The sequence below is a fragment of the Giraffa tippelskirchi genome, chromosome 4, assembly GCF_054371585.1.
Source record: "Giraffa tippelskirchi isolate mGirTip1 chromosome 4, T2T-mGirTip1v1.2.pri, whole genome shotgun sequence".
Lineage (NCBI taxonomy): Eukaryota > Metazoa > Chordata > Mammalia > Artiodactyla > Giraffidae > Giraffa > Giraffa tippelskirchi.
Genome location: NC_137278.1, coordinates 147096679 through 147114224, shown reverse-complemented (window position 1 = coordinate 147114224; position 17546 = coordinate 147096679). Strand labels below are relative to the sequence as shown.

The 17546-nt window shown below is 39.3% G+C and overlaps 1 protein-coding gene across 14 annotated transcripts in view; it reads right to left on the bottom strand.

Moving 5' to 3' along the window:
- GRIP1 (glutamate receptor interacting protein 1) overlaps positions 1-17546 on the bottom strand; it is a 755429-nt gene that overhangs the window by 166803 nt on the left and 571080 nt on the right. For all 14 annotated transcript variants that reach the window (XM_081589879.1, XM_081589876.1, XM_081589880.1 and 11 more), the window contains one exon: positions 2026-2161. In XM_081589879.1, the coding sequence (XP_081446005.1) occupies positions 2026-2161 (136 nt within the window). The remainder of the gene's footprint in view (positions 1-2025; positions 2162-17546) is intronic.

Here is a 17546-nt window from a genome sequence, read left to right as displayed (position 1 = left end):
CTAGTCTACAGTACACATGGTTACTCTTTTTTTTTTTTTTCACATGGTTACTCTTAACTCAGGTTTACTGACTGACACTTATTTGGCAACTTAATTGTCTCATGCACTATGACAACTCTTATGTTGTTGCTTTTTACTATTACACAATGCGATTATTGCTCCCAAACTTTTTATGTTTTTTTTAATACCCTATTTCCCTTAATAGATTATAAACTCCCTAAGGGCAGGTATCTTATCTTGACTTATTTTGGTTTACTACCTGTGAAATGGTAGTGGCTTAAACAATAAATATTTGGTGATCAATAGTACTCACTATAACTGGCAGAGTGTTACTTTTAATTATAGGATCAATACATGTGGGAACGACATTCTCACCCTCTCCCTTGCCAGTTATGCTTGCTTTAGGGACTACATAAGAAGAAACCTTGGAGACACATGAAGTCCCAGCATCATGAATCGGCTATGACTGTTAAAAATTAAAGGAGGCTATGGTGGAAAGAAATCTCTTAAAAAGCATAGTGTAAAAGAACATAAAAAATAATGCATATATATGTGTGTGTATATGTGTGTGTGTGCTCAGTCACGTCTAACTCTTTATGACCCTATGGACTGTAGCCCGCCAGGTTCCTCTGTCCATGAAAATTTCCAGGTAAGAATACTGGAGCATGTTGCCATTTCCTTCTCTAGGGGATCTTCCCGACTCAGGGATAGAACCCATGTCTCTTGTGACTCCTGCATTGGCAGGCAGATTCTTTACCACTGTGCCACCTGGGAAGCCCTGTATATATATATATATATATTAATATATATAACTGAATCACTTTGATGTACAGCAGAAAATAACACATTTAAAATTAACTATACTTCTATTTTTTTAAAAATGCAAAAAAACCCCAAACACAACAACCCACAAACCCTGAAGGAAGGAGACTAAGTTGCTTGTGTTGACATCAGCCTGGTTTTACAAACAGTGCAGATCATGGAGCAATCAATTGGCTTGAGCTTACAAATTGTACAAATAGGTTGATCATTGAAAATAACCACTATTTCAGGTGGCACTTAATAAGGTAAGAACTCTAAAACTTAATTTGGGATTCTGTGGACACGAATACTGGTGTCCAGGATTTAAGGGACATTAACCTCACTTTGAATGAAACCTCACCATTCCACCCTGTCTTTCTGAGGTAGATTTTGAATTTGTCTACAAAGCAAACCCACCCCTGTCCAGAACGCAGGATGCTCTGTCGTCAGCAAGAACTAGTGCGTTCTGCAGTCCAATAAGAACAAGGGCAAAACCAGTCCTTCTCAGCTAAGCCTTCTGCCCTTTGGGAAACCATCTCTTTGTCCTGATGAAAGGAAAATCTCACCAGTAGAAAAGCTGAGAATATGTAGGACAAGTAAAATTGTTACTGAGACACTTGGAGCTGGGCCTCCCTCACTGTCTAGGCTCGTCATATGGCAGTTTACCTGTCCACAGAATATGGGTCACCTATTCCTCGTTAGATGATTGGACGGTCTCACTCCCACTGCAGCCCATTAGGAGCACATTTGAGGACTAAATCCATACAGGTGACTGTTTTTCTAAAGATTTTTTTTTTTTGATGTGGTCCATTTAAAAAACCTTTATTGAATTTATTACCATATTGTTCTTGTTTTATGCTTTGGTTTTTTGGCCACAAGGCATGTGGGATCTTAGCTCCTCGACCAGGATCAAACTTGCACCCTTTGCATTGGAAGTTGAAGTCATCACCACTGTGCTGCCCGGGAAGTCCAGACACAAGCATTTTAAAATTAGAATCTTAGGAGGACTTGACTGCTCTTGAGATGACACAAGAGCTCTCTGGTGACTCCAGCATGGGCCAGAAAAGCCATCCTTCTGAAAGCTGCCTCCTCCCCACCCCCCGTGCTTCCACCTGGCAGATGGCAGTGCCATTTATCTACTAGTGACCTTTTCTGATGGAGCTTTAAGTTCTGAATTAATTACACCTTCATTCGTTTTTCTATGTTTCCCTTCGATGCAGTTACCTAGCAGCGATTCCTCCTTGCCGCAGATTAGATACTCTGGGTTTGCCATCTTTGTCAATGCCGCCCGATACCGTCAGCCCAAGGGTAGTGCCTTCCTTCTTCATCAGTTCAACCACGGTGGAGCCCTTGAATTCCTCTGTTAAAGAAAAGAGTCTGCTTTAGTAAATGACAGCAGAAGCACAAGGGGTTGTCTCTGTGGGTGGTGAGGTGATTCCTCCCCATTATGGCTCTGCATTTTTCTTTTGTGGGAAAGGTTCTGCAGCCTCTTTTCCACTGCAATTTGCAGAGTGTCTCATAACGATGAGCATGCAGATAAAGCGGAGCAGCTATTCCACTAAAGGTTATTCAAATGGGTACCAGTGGGGTACTTCGTTCTAGATTTACAATAAATAGTCTGACATGGCTTATGTACAAGGATAATATTCGCCCTTTGTTTTCTGTCTTTCTGAAGTGACTTCCTCTCGTGTTTCTCCTTGTAACTCCAAAGGGACCAATTGAGAGTCATAGGGTTAAGGGGCTGGGGTGGAATTTTAAATAATAATACAGGAGGATACAGTGCAGCAGCAGACTCCAAGTTTGCGATACCTTTTAGCTGAGGAAGATGAATGACACAAGAGAAGAGCTTTCTACAAGTTCAAGAAAAATATTATTGACTCTAGTTTTTTTTTTTTTGTCTTTCAGAAAACAAAGTACAATAGTGTCATGTTACAACTTACATCATTTCTTACAAAATATGTCGCACTATGTTAAGGCAGAGTTGGTCCTCAGAATCCCCAGGGACTTCTGTTAATTCTCATTCTCTCCTTCTGAAATTTTTAAATCTTACCAATCTTGTGAGGGTCATGTCTACACACCAAGTTTGCATGCATGCTCAGTCGGTCTGACTGTTTGTGACCCTAGGGACTGCAGCCCCACCAGGTTCCTCTGTCCATGGGATTTCCTAGGTTAAGAATACTGGAGTGGGTTGCAATTTCCTACTCCAGGGGATCTTCCTGACCCAGGGATTGAACCTGCGTCTCTTGCATCTCCTGCACTGGCAGGTGGATTCTTTACCACTGTGCCACCAGGAAGCCCTACACACCAAGAGAGAACCCAAATCTTTTGATTTAAGGCACCAAAGAAAGAAAACTTGACTATCCTTGCTTTCAGAAATAGAAATGCCTCAACATTTACCCATCCAGAGGTTGACTATAACAAGCATTGTTTCAAAATTCTGTTTGTTATCCCCAACTCTGCATACACTCTCTGGGTAGGAATGGGGAAACTCAACAGTTTTCCAACTCTTCCTGAATCAGGTTATGAATTTCAGGAGTTATGAACTCCTAGGACATCAGAGACTCTCATGTTAAAATGCAAGAATAGACTTTTCTTTTCAAAGTCAAAAAAGCGAAAAGATTATTTGCATACCTCTGCCCTTTTCTTAATTACATATGGCAGTGTTAATTATCATTTCAAAATTTTATGAATGCATATCATAAGTTTTTGAATTATTGCTGCTGGTCTACCATCCAATTAGTCAATACAAAAGTCAAATTGTGTTAGGGAAGGAAATAATTTCTCATCTTGTCTAGTCACGAGAATAGAGTACCTGGGGAAAGAAGACAAGAACAAGCCACTGATTTCGATGTATTAATGTCAGTCTAGGCTTGGGATTGCCAGGTCCTGTGACCTTAACAGCCTTGCATATGTCTCTTTTCATGGCAGTTTCAGGACACTGCATACCTGAGTTGTTGTTGAATTAAAACAGAACCCAAGGAAGAGCCTATGAGTGTGAGTGATGTCAGCTTCATTAACTACATTTTGAATGAGAGATCAAATAATGATTGAAATTCAAGAAGTAAAATTCTCTGAGTGCTGAAAAATTGATGCTTTTGAACTGTGGTGCTGGAGAAGATTCTTGAGAGTTTCTTGGACAGCAAGGAGATCAAACCAGTCAATCCTAAATGAAATCAGTCCTGAATATTCATTGGAAGGACTGATGCTGAAGCTGAAGCTCCAATACTTTGGCCACGTGATACGAAGAGCAGACTAGCTGGAAAAGACCCTGACGCTGAGGAGGGCAAGAGGAGAAGGGGTTGACAGAGGATGCAATGGTTGGAATGCATCACCAATGCAACAGACATGAGTTTGAGCAAACTCTGGGAGATGGTGAAGGAGAGGGAAGCCTGGCGTGCTGCAGTTCATGGGATGACAAAGAGTTGGACATGACTTAGTGACTGAACGAGAAGTAAAATTCTTGTCAAGTATTTAAAAGCACAGGATTTTTTATATCATTGATCAGGTGTATTTGTAACAAAAGTCCATGACAGCGTGCAGTTGACATGCCCCCTCAACACAGAACAAAGCAACCCTCTTTACACCCCATAAAGAAATACACAGGCACAACTGATAGCTGAAGAGACCAACTTAACAAGCAACCCCTATAAGTCCTCCTTGGCAAAAGACTAGGTAAAAATAAAGGTTAATAATAAAGGAATGAAAATTACATAGTAGATGATGGCTATTCACATTACAGAGACATAATGTGTTCAACAAATCTGCCCAACAAAAGAATTGTTCGCATTTTCTTTAACTATGTAGATTGATTCCCTTCGGTTAAGCAGTTCATTACAGGGCTGTACTTGAGGAGTTGGGAGCTTTGGTTTTTAAGGGTATATCTTGAAGGTCAATTAGAAATACACAAAGAAGCAACTCTAAAACAGTAACAAGCAAGTGAGAATTAAGTTTCAGTTAATAAGAACTTCACTCCTACTCAGGTTTTCAAGAGTGTACTCTCTGAATAACATGGGATATAGGACATGAAAACAAAGTGAAAGTCGCTCAGTCATGTCCAACTCTTTGCAACTCCATGGACCTTCTCCAAGGGATCTTCCCAACCCAGGAATTGAACTGGGGTCTCCTGCACTGCAGGCGGATTCTTTACCAACTGAGCTACCAGGGAAGCCCCATAGATGCAGCCTTATGAGATGTGGACAATGAAATTTTCTCCAGAAGGTATCTAGGTCCTTCCCAGACCTCTGGCTGAATCTGAGAATCTAGAAAAGCTAAATCCAATGAGTTTAATTTGATCTCTGTTAAAATACAAATCCATCTGGGTTACTTTTACAACTAGTAACAGTCAATTACCCTCTTGTTTAAAAAGATTTCAAACCTTTCCCCAATAGTTAGTTCTAATAACATGAAAGAAAACATTAATGTACTGTACCACTTAACTGAGTAATTTGTGTAGTCACTGATTCTAGCATTTACTGAGTGCTTACTATGAACCAGACGATGAAACTCAAAGACGGAAAAAGTCAGAGATGCTTAAAGCCTAGCCACAGAGGCAAATGAGTCAGAGAGCACCACGCCACAGTGTGGGTTGTGGGGAAGGTGGCCACAGAGGAGACGGTCCTGGCAACAATGTGAAATAAAGACTTGCTGTTCCAAATATAACATCAATTTCACAATTTTGTCTTGTCTAATCTGTCTGTATTTATCAATCAGGATTAGCAGAGTAGAACAGACCAAAGTGGGAATCTAAATTAGGGAAAACTCAGGAGTAAGGATAGAATATTGTCGCAAGAAAATGTGCTGAATCACAAGAATGTTAACTGTCAATAAATATCTCCAGACCCTGCAGGACTGACTAAATCATTTATGGGTATTTCCGAAAGGGAGAGGAGAAAAACAGCAGTGTGGGGGGGAGGAACAGGTTTCTTGAGTTGGCTCTCTGCTAACCTGCGTGCTCCACTACACTAATCAATCATTTTATGTCTTTTTTGGTGTTTAATGTTTGCATAATGATCTAATGGCGAGGAGAAATGAAGACAGATGCATTCATTTGCATGAGTTCCCTTGTATAGCAAGGTTTACTGAACAAAGCTCACAGTGAAACACGTCAGTATATACTGACAATTTCTTTCTTTGTGATTTAAATTGCAAATGTCACTCCCCAAATTAAGAGGACACTGTAGTAAAGATGGCAGTCTCTCCATATTAGCAAGCAGCTCAGGGAACAGATGATGCCCAACTAGCAAGGAATGAGCCGGTTGTGCATTTGACATTTTCCTTAATCACCATGTTTAATTATCTTAGAAAAGAAATTGCGGGTTTACATCTGTACCAGTACACACTCAACCAATAAGAATCTCACTGCTAGAATGAAATTTAGTTGTTTGTTGTTTTTCTTTGGGCTTGTAATTCAATCCTCTTTAAACTCTGGAACGTTTTAAGAGAGGTAACAGTGATACCTGGCAAAAACAAGAGAAGTATGAAAAATTCTTGCAAACGAATAAGAAAATTCAATAACATAGGTGGTTAAAAATTAACATGCAGAAAACCATAGCCTTTTATAAACAAACATCAACTAGTTAATGTTCTTGTTAAAGAAAAAAACTGCATTTACAATAGCCAAAAAACTAAAATCCCTAAGAAAAAAAAATTAATGAAAAATATACACAATGTCTGTGAAGAAAACTTTAAAACACTTCTGAGGGAATATAAGACCAGAACAAAAGAAAAGGCATCCCAGTCATTCATTCATTCACTCAGTAAAAACTGAGCACTTACTATGTACCAGGCACTATTCTAGGCTTTGGAGATACAGAACTCAACCAAACAGAGAAAATCCCAGATATCAAGGAACTGATATTCCATAACCTAATGTAAAAAATGTGGCAATTCTCCCTAAATTATAAAGTTCACATTATCAATAAAAATGCCAATAAGATTTGTGGGGCACAAGGTATATTTTATATTATTGCAAAAATGGAACATGCATCCTTGCAAAGTTTCTGTGAAAAATGATACTCCGAAAGTCTACCAGCTGGCTGTTTAATGTTGCTATGAAAGAACAGAAAGAACCTTCGCAGGAAGGCAGGCTACTGAAAGAAGTGCTGGGTTATGACTGGATGTTATATCACCAAAGATATCACCCCTGAGAGAGATTAAAGAAGAAAGAAGGAAAAGACGTATCATAGGTGTAGGGCCTACAGAACCCAGATCAGACCATCTTAGTGCTTTGTAGTATGAAGATTGTAATGGTTTGCATAGAATAAAGATATAGCATAATCATCTTGTTTTGTTCTGTGAAACTCTTGGTGTCCAGAAATTCTTGCCTCATTGATTATTTAAAAAGTACAATGAGGCTTACAGCAGGAAAAGAGAGTTACTTGTAATTTTTGGAAGGTCCCTAAAATTCAGGGGCTAAATGATCAGGCAATTGCAAAGTGAACAATTGTAACAACACTTGCTGAAAGAAGGGAGATGGACAAAAAATGACAATTACAGCAAAGAGTAAGTGCAGGGTCACCATGGTGTAGCCTGGGAGGATCCATCACCAGACTGGATAAGTTGTGCTCTGGACAGTTCCTCAGATGAGTTATTTCTGAGCAAGGTCTTGAAGGCAGCCTCATCTCAGCAAATGGAAGGGCGGTGTTAAAGGCAGAAGAACAAGAAACAGTAGATGATGACCTAGGTTTTGGGATGTGCAGTACAATTTGCACTTTTTCAATTCTGGATGCATGTTAGAAGCACCTGGGGAGCTTGGAAGTACCAGTGTGTGGACACACCCCAGACCAAATCAATCTGAATACCACCTCCTGGTGGTGGTTCAGTTGCTCAGTCATGTCTGACTCTTTGTGACCCCACGGACTGTAGCCTGCCAGAGTCGTCTGTCCATTGGATTTCCAAGGCAAGAATACTGGATTGGGTTGTCACTTTCTTCTCCAGGGGATCTTTCCAATCCAGGGATCGAAGCCCATGTCTCCTGCACTGCAGGCAGAAACTTTTAACTGTGAGATATTTAATTGAATCTTTTAAATAAATATGTATTTATTTATTAACTTATTTATGTGGCTTCATCAGATCTTAGATGTGGCATGCAGGATCTTTGTTCATCCTTTGGGAACTTTTTCATTGTGACACACAGGTTCCAGAGCATGTGGGCTCAGTAGCTGCAGCACTTGGGTTTACTTGCAGCATATGGAGTATTAGTTCCCTGACCAGGGGTCGAACCCACATCCCCTGCACTGTTAAGGTGGATTCTTAACCACTGGACCAGCAGGGAAATTTCTCAAGTGAATCTTAATTGTAAGAGTCACATGCAGTTGCAAGAAATAATGCAGAGAAGCCCCTGATCCCCTTTACCTTGTTTTCCCCTGATGGTAACATCTTGCAGAACTATAACACTTATATTATACATAAGTAGGATATTTATCTTGATGAAGTCAAGATACAGGTATTTCCATCACCACAAGGGTCCCACATATTATCCATTATAGGTCACTCACTACTCTCTTACTCCAATGCTTTTTTAAAACTCCTTACCCTATTCTCTGTGTTTATAACTTTGCCATTTTAAGAATGTTAAATAAATGCAGTCACACAGTGTGAAAACTTTGTGGTTGACTTTTTACACTCAGGATAATTTTCTGGTGAGTTATCCAAGTTGTGTGTAGCAAGAGTTCCTTTTTCTTGTTAAGAAGTGTCCCATGGTATAGACATACAAAGTTGGTATCACCGTCAACCTGTTGAAGGACATTTTGGTTGTTTTCAGTTTGGGGCTACTATGAATAAAGCTGCTACAAACATTCATATATGAGTTTCTGTGTGGACATAATTACTCATTTATCAGGGATAAATGCCCAGGAGTGCAAGTGCTAAGTCATACAGTAGTTGCATATTTAGTTTTCTAATGAGCTGTCAAATTGTTTTCCAAGACAGTAGTAGCATTTTGCATTCCCACCAGCAGCGTGTGAATGATCCACTGGCATTCTCGTCAGCACTTGATTGTCACTGTTTTTATTTTAGCCATACTGATATGTGTGGTTGTCAGTGATATCTAACTATGTTTTTAATTCTTGGGTAAGTTGAGCCATTTCTCTAATGGGAAATGTGGAAATTTGCGTGTGTGTACTTATTTGCCATCTGCATATCCTCTTTGGTGAAATATCTTTTCAGGTCTTTTGCCCATTTTCTAATTAGATTGTTTGCTTTTTTTATGGTTGAGTTTTGAGTTTCTTATGTACTTTAGATACTAGTCCCCAGTTGAATATGTGGTTTGCAAATTTATTCTTTCAGTCTGTGTATTTTATTTCATTCTCCTAACAAGGTCTTCTGCAGAGCCAACAATTTTAATTTTGATGAAGTCTAGTTGATCAGTTTCTCTTTTTATGGGTCACGCTGCTGTCAAGTTTTAATAATTCTTTGCTGGGCCTTAGATTTGGGAAATTTCTCTTGTTTCTTCTACAGTTTCTAAAAGTTCTTATAATATTATAAGTTCTATAATATTATGTAATAACCAAAATATTTACATTTAAGACTGTTATCCATTTTAAGTTAATTTTTACATAAGGTATGAGATTTAGTCATGGTTAATATAACTTGGGGGGTGAGGAGTAGGATGGGTGTTCAATTGCTCCAGCACCATTTGTTGAATAGGCTATCTTATCCACCAAATTGCTTTTGAACCTTGTGAAAAATCAGTCTGTCACTGATTCAATGGACATGAGTTTGAGCAAACTCCAGGATATAGTAAAGGAGGGAAGCCTGGCATGCTGCAGTCCATGGGGTCACAAAGAGTTGGACACGACTGAGCAACTGAACAACCACAGTCCCTTCACAGATACCATGCAGCCTTCATTACTATATCTATACAATAAGTCTTGAAATTGTGTAGGCTGATTGCTTCTATTTTATTGTTTATAAAAATTATTTCAGTTCTTCTAGTTCCTTTGCCTTTCCATATAAATATTAGACTAATTTTGTCTATATCTATAGGACCTTTTGCTGGTATTTTTATAGGATTTGGATTAAAGCTATATATCAATTTGGAAAGAATAGACATCTTTACTATGTTGAGTCTTTTGATCCATAAACACAATACGTCTTTTTAATATGTAGAAACGTCTATGATTTCTTTCATCAGCATTTTGTAGTTTTCAGCATATAAGCCCTATACATGTTTTGTTAGTTTTACACCGAAGTATTTTATTTTGGGTGTAAAATTGAAAATGGTATTGCATTATTAATTTTGATGTATATATGTCCATAGCTAGTATACAGATATGTAATTGATTTTTATATATCCACCTCATACATTGTGGCCTTGTTGAACTCACTTAAGAGTTCTAGGAATTTTTTTTTTGTAGATTAGTTAGAGTTTTCTATGTAGACAATCATGTCATCTGCAAGAAAGGATAGCTTTTATTTGTTTCCAATCTATATGCCTTTTATTTCCCTTCCTTGCCTAAAGCACAGGCTAGAACTTCCAGTACTCTGTTGAATAAGAGTAATGAGAATGGATATTCTTGCCTTGTTCCTTATCTTAGGGGAAAAGAATTCAGTATTCCATCAAGTATTATATTACCTGTAGGTTTTCTGTAGATTTTCAAGTTGAAGAAATTCCCCTCTATTCCTTTTTTTTTCCCTGAGAGTTTTTATCATGAGTTTAAATTTTGCCACATTCTTTTTACACTGATATGATGATGTGATTTTTCTTCTTTAGTCTGAAAATATCCTGAATTACATTGATTGATTTTCTAATATTGGTCCAATCTTGCATTCCTGAAATACACTCCATTTGCTCACAGTATATAATTCTTTTTTATATATTACTGAATTTCATTTGCCAATATTCCGCTAAGGACTTTTTTGCACCTATGAATGTGAAGGTTGCTCAGTTGTGTCCGACTCTTTGCAACCCCATGGGATTCTCCAGGCCAAAATACTGAAGTGGGTAGCCTTTCCCTTCTCCAGGGGAATCTTCCCAACCCAGGGATCAAACCCAGGTCTCCCGCATTGCAGGCAGATTCTTTACCAACTGAACTATGAGGGAAGCATCTATATTCATGAGAAATATCATCTGTAGTTTCTTTTTTTTTCCCTTTGGTTTGGATATCAGTGTAATAATACTAGCTTCATAAAGTGAATTCAGAAATGTATCCTTTCCTCTTCTATTTTTCTGGAAGAGATTGTGTAGGATTGCTGACATCAGGCCAGCTGTCTTCTCTATAGACCAGTCCAGTGTAGGGGCCTTTAGAAGTGGGAATTAATCTAAGAATCAATTTCCCTTCAGTTTCATTATGCATGAGCTAGTTAAGAGTACCTGATACAGAGTGAAGTAAGTCAGAAAGAAAAGCATCAATACAGTATACTAATGCATATATATGGAATTTAGAAAGATGGTAATGATGACCCTTATGTGAGACAGCAAAAGAGACACAGATGTAAAGAACAGTCTTCTGGACTTGGTGGGAGAGGGCAAGCGTGGGATGATTTGGGAGAAGGCATTGAAACATGTATATTATCATATGTGAAATGAATTGCCAGTCCAGGTTCTACGCATGAGACAGGGTGCTCGGGGCTGGTGCACTGGGATGACCCAGAGGGATGGGAAGGGAAGGGAGGTGGGAGGGGGGTTCAGGATGGGGAACACATGTATACCCGTGGCGGATTCATGTCAATGTAAAAAAAAAAAGAGAAAAAAAAAAAAGGATTGCTATTTATTCTTTTTTAAGACATTTGGTATAATTTTCAATGAACCCATCTGTGTCTGGAGTTTTTAAATTACAAATTCATTTCCCTTAATAGTTAAAGGACTGTTCAAATGATCTATTTGAGATTCAGTGAGTTGTGGTAGTTTGTACTCTTCAAGGAATTGGTCCATTTCAATTAGATGAAGATCCTTACAGGTGGGGAACTGGGCATTGGGATCTTTTTTAAAACCTCCATAGGTAATTCTAACATGCAGTCAAGATTGAGAAACACTTATTTAGGTTTTGCCTGTTATTAGTGTAAAGCAGTAGATTTCGTGATGACAACATGAGTTTGGGAAAAAGACATTAGATTTGGGTCAAGGAGAACCATTAGAAGGTCACTGCAGTAGTCTAAGATATTAATAACTTAGGCTAGGTTGTGTCAGGGCTGCCCAGGTGGCGCTGGTGGTAGAGAACCCACCTGCCAATGCAGGAGACATAAGAGACCTGGGTTCGATCCCTGGGCCAGGAAGAATGCCTGGAGGAGGGCATGGCAACCCACTTCAGTATTCTTGCCTGGAGAATCCCCATGGACAGAGGAGCCTGGTGGGCTACAGTCCATAGGGTCACACAGAGTCGAACACAACTGAAGTGATTTAACACGCAAGTTGTGCCAACTAATGCAAAAACGAATCATGGTCCAACCACAAAGGAAGCTTATTCCACTCATAGAAGCCTGAGGTGGGTTGGTGTTCCCAATCAGCAGCCTTTTCTGTTTCACATGGAGATTCGGGGATCTCTGCTGTCTTCCATTTTGTGACTCTGTCATCCCCCAGGGCCCCGGTTCCCAAACTGCGCACAAGGTGCCCCACGGTTCCAAAGTGAACTCACAGAACCACGGTGAACTATCTTTAAAATGCCAGGGAATTACAGCCATACTTGGTATCAGTTGGATACAATACCACCTACTAGCTACAGGCAGTTTTGTTCAACATTAGAACACAGCCCTGCTTTTCTTGATAGCCTGTCTTTGCAATGCTTTTTTCTTTTTTTGGTGGTGGTTTCTGTGATAAAAAAGGAAGTTCCGTGTGGCATGATGTGAAACAGGAAATGAACTTGTCAATGTTTCATTTGATTTGAAGGTTTGAGGAACTGTGCAATGCCCAACAAACACACGTATCATTACTAAGTACTTGTGGTTCTTTAAATTTATACATGGTAATGGTTAGGAGATAATATGGATTATATTGCTTGGACCGAGATACTAATAAGTGGGGCTACTGATATTTCATTTGACCTAGAAGTGCAGTGAAAAAACCACCGAGATGTCAAGGGCTCTGTGAACAAAGGGAGTTTGGAAACTTTTGCCTTAGGACTATATCTTGTCTGCATTTCCCTGGGGGAAGGAGACAAATAACTCTCTTAACAGCCACCACTAGCCTGCTTCTGTTCACATCCCAAGGGCAAGAACTGCTCCATATCCACATCTAATTGCAAGGGAAGCTAAGAACTGGAGTGTGGACAGATGCTGAGGAAAAAGGGAGGCATGGACTTGAGGGGACAGGTGGGTAACATGTGAGAAACTGCAATCCATCAGTAGCTGTGTGGATGGCACCAACTCCAGATACACTGGGATGAATTTCTCTGAGTTAGACACACATTAGGGTGTGGGAAGCGACGAACTGGGAGGGATGGTGGATCTCAACGTTTCCACCTTGTTTAATTTGGGGCTGTTGACACCAGTCACTAAAAGGGAATTAAGGAAAGAGAGGAAGTTTGTGTTGTTGAGACTGATTGGAGAAGATGAAGTCACATGATATAATGCCAGTTGCAGAGAACTGAAATGAAATTTAAGTACCAGGGAAAACCTAGTCTTCGAAGGGTTTGTAAGACCCTCACTTACAGTCGTATCACAAAAAGAGAAGAGGCATTTTATTTATTTTTTTAAAAAATAAATTTATTTATTTTAGTTGGGGGCTAATTACTTTACAATATTGTAGTAGATTTTGCCATACATTGACATGAATCAGCCATGGGTTTACATGTGCTCCCCATCCTGAACCCCCCTCCCACCTCCCTCCCCATCCCATCCCTCTGGGTCATCCCATTGCCCCAGCTCTGAGCATTTGTCTCATGCATTGAACCTGGAATGGTGTTCTGTTTCACATATGATAATATACATGTTTCAATGCTATTCTCCCAGAACGTCCCACCCTCACATTCTCCCTCAGAGTCCATAAGAGTGTTCTATGCATCTGTGTCTTATTCTGTCTCGCATATAGGGTTATCGTTACCATCTTTCAAATTCCATATATATGCATTAGTATACTGTATTGGTGTTTTTCTTTCTGGCTTACTTCACTCTGTATAATGGGCTCCAGTTTCATCCATCTCAATAGAACCGATACAAATGTATTTTTTTTTTAATGGCTGAGTAATATTCCATTGTGTATATGTACCACAGCTTCCTTATCCATTCGTCTGCTGATGGACATCCAGGTTGCTTCCATGTCCTGGCTATTGTAAACAGTGCTGCGATGACCATTGGGGTACACACGTCTCTTTCAATTCTGGTTTCCTTGGTGTGTATGCTCAGCAGTGGGATTGCTGGGTCATATGGCAGTTCTATTCCCAGTTTTTTAAGGAATCTCCACACTGTTCTCCATAGTGGCTGTACTAGTTTGCATTCCCACCAACAGTGTAAGAGGGTTCCCTGAGAAAAGGCATTTTAAAAGCAATCACTAGAAGGGGAAAACATGTACACCCATGGTGGATTCATGTCAATGTATGGCAAAACAAATACAATATTGTAAAGTTAAAAAAACAAAAAAAGCAATCACTGGGGCTTCCCTGGTGGGCCAATGGCTAATGCTTTATGCTCTTCACGTAGGGGGCCTGAGTTCAATCCCTGGGTGAGGGAAGTAAATCCTGAATGCTGCAACTGAAGATCAATTAAAGATCCTGCATGCCACAACTAAGATCTGACACAGCCAAAATAAATAAATAAATAAAGATATTTAAAGACTAAAACAAAACAAAACAAAAGCAACCATCATGGGCACATTCAGCAAAATACGCCCTGGTGGAGCTCTTTGTCAGTCTTTCAGTCATGTCCGACTCTTTGAAATCCCATGGACAGTAGTGTGCCAGTAGCCATTCCCTTCTCCAGAGGATTCTCCCGACCCCGGGATTGAACCCGGTATCCCGCACTGTAGGCAGATTCTTTACCATCTGAGACACCAGGGAGCTCTTTACTTATTGAACTTCCATTCACTAGCAGGTTTTAAAAATTATATCATAAACTGTAAGCTAGAAATGCTATTGATGAAAACTTAATACACAAAGGCACAAACTTTCAGATGCTAGTGACAGAGATGATGTTTTCTTTCTGCCTGTGTGTCCAGTGCCTAGAATGGCACCTGGCATGGTGGTAGGTGCTTCCTGGGAGCCCCTGGGTGCATCAGTCCCAACACAGGGAATTATGACCTGGAGCCGAGAATCACCTTGTGGCAAACAACTCTTGCTGGGTGGTGCCAAGGAAGAATGATAAAGCAGGAGCAGACAGTTATTTCCCTAAGCTTCTTTGGTTGATTATTTTTTACCATTGCCTTCGTAAGGGGGATTGAAGCTCATACCAGAATACTATTGGGGAGAATATTATTGCTCACAATACAGTTTTATCTTTATATTACTTTTAGTGGTGCCACTGGGAAGTTTATCCCCCTCAGGAAATAAACAGACGCTTTTCCAATACTCATTTCAAGTTCCTCCTAACGTCCCTTGGTTCAGCAAAGCTGCTGGGCTCAAAGCTGGGTTTCTGTGATGAATGGCCGCATTTTGTGTCTCAGTTCTTACCACCCAGACTAGTAGGGAAAGGTCTTCTGGCACTTTTCACCTTTGTTTAGTGACATGAGGGATGTACCAGAATTTTTCTCATCCCCTGGGAATCTGAACATAAGTTAGATTCATGGCAGGGATGTACAGCACATAAATACTACCTTTCACAAATATTCATGTGAAATGAAATTATGATCTGTATTTATCTCCCACGGTGACGGGGTGGGCTAGATTAATATCTGCATGTTTCTCAGGTCACCTCTAGAGAAAGAGGATACACAAATATGCAGTACCAACCACAAAAATCTGAGACCCCTGAAAGTACATGATGTATACAGATCAGCATTTTTAAAAAATAGATAAAGGAGACATGTGGATTCTTGGTATAAGTGACTTAAATATATTATGTCTCTTGAAGCATTTAGAAAAAAATATCACTGCTTTTAAATTACTGCAATACTAGGATTCTTTCAGCTTTCTATTTTTCCAAAATCAATGACTTAACTGGCAAAATTTGCTACTAGTTTCCCAGTGTCACAATTTATGAGTTATTTAATTTTTCTTTGGGAGGAGGTCTTAGCTTCCTTATCTGAAACAAGGATAATAAAAGTACCTACCTTTAGGTGAAGAAAAAGGAACCCTTCTACACTACTGGTGGGAATGTAAATTGGTGCAGCTACTATGGAGAACAGTATGGAGGTTCCTTAAAAAACTAAAAATAGAACTACCATATGATCCTGCAGTTACACTTGTGGGCATGTACCCAGAGTAAACTAATTCAAAAAGATACACGCACCCCAATGTTCAACTGCAGGACTGTTTACAATAGCCAAGACATGGCAACAATCTAAATGTCCACTGGTGGATGAATGGATAAAGAAGATGTGGTATATATATTTTATACACACATTTTATATATACACACACAGAGACAGATATATGCATATAAGGGCTTCCTTGGTGGCTCAGATGGTAAAGAATCCACCTGCAACACAGGAGATCTGGATTCGATCCCTGGGTTGGGAAGATACCCTAGAGGAGCGCATGGCAACCCACTCCAGTATCTTGCCTGGAGAATCCCCATGGACAGAGGAGCCTGGTGGGCTACGGTTCATGGGGTCGCAAAGAGTCAGACACAACTGAGCGACTAAGCACAGCACAGCATATGCATATAAAATAGTATTATTACTCACCTATAAAAAGAATGCACTAGTGAAATTTGCAGCAATATGGATAGACCCAGAGATTATGTATTAAGTGAAGTATGCCAAAAACAAATATGTAATAACACTTATATGTGGAATCTAAAAAAATGATACAAATGAACTTATTTATAGGATAGAAATAGACTCACAGACATAGAAAACAAACTTATGGTTACCAAAGGGGAAGGTGTGGGGAGGGATAAATTAGGAGGATGGGATTAACATATACATACTACTGTAGATGAAATAGATAACCAATAATATTTTGTAATAACCTGTAAGGGAAAAATCTGGAAAATATGAATCACTTTGCTGTACACTTGAAACTAACACAACATTGCAAATCAACTATACCTGATTAAAATTAAAAAAATATATATTTATCTTCAAATAAAGTTGTATAATTTTTGCTATAAAACATTTACTGCTTCTCATACACCATTCTCTGTTCTTGCTTTTAGATCAAGCATAAGAATTTGTTTTCAGAATATGAGTCAAGAGTATGGTTTCCAGAGAACTGTGAGGTGGTGTCCAGGATCACTGAGACATGTACATTCCTATGCACATGCGTGCATGGGCACACACATGTGCACAGGGCACACACACACGTGGCCCAGACAAGCACACACACCATACCATCACATTCATGATAAGCAGGCCCTGGAAACAAGACAGTGCTCTAAACTAACTATAATTTAAAAAAAAAAATGACCTACCCTTAGGGTGTTGTGAAGATTAAGTGATAAAATTCTCATTAGAAGCTTACTATAGTACCTGCCAGATAGTATTCAATATGTATGCTTGTCATGGTATTACTGTTATCATCATTACTATTATTTGGGTATAGGAAAAATTTCAGGTATGCAGGTTGCTAATCTGCTGTATTTTGACTGTTATGAAGAGAAGACAAAACAATTAGCAGCAGTACTTAACTACTTGTTGAAACATAGATTCCTTTGAGAATCTAATGAAAGCCATGTGTTCTATTCTCAGAAAAATTGTGGCTACCATTTCAGGGGAA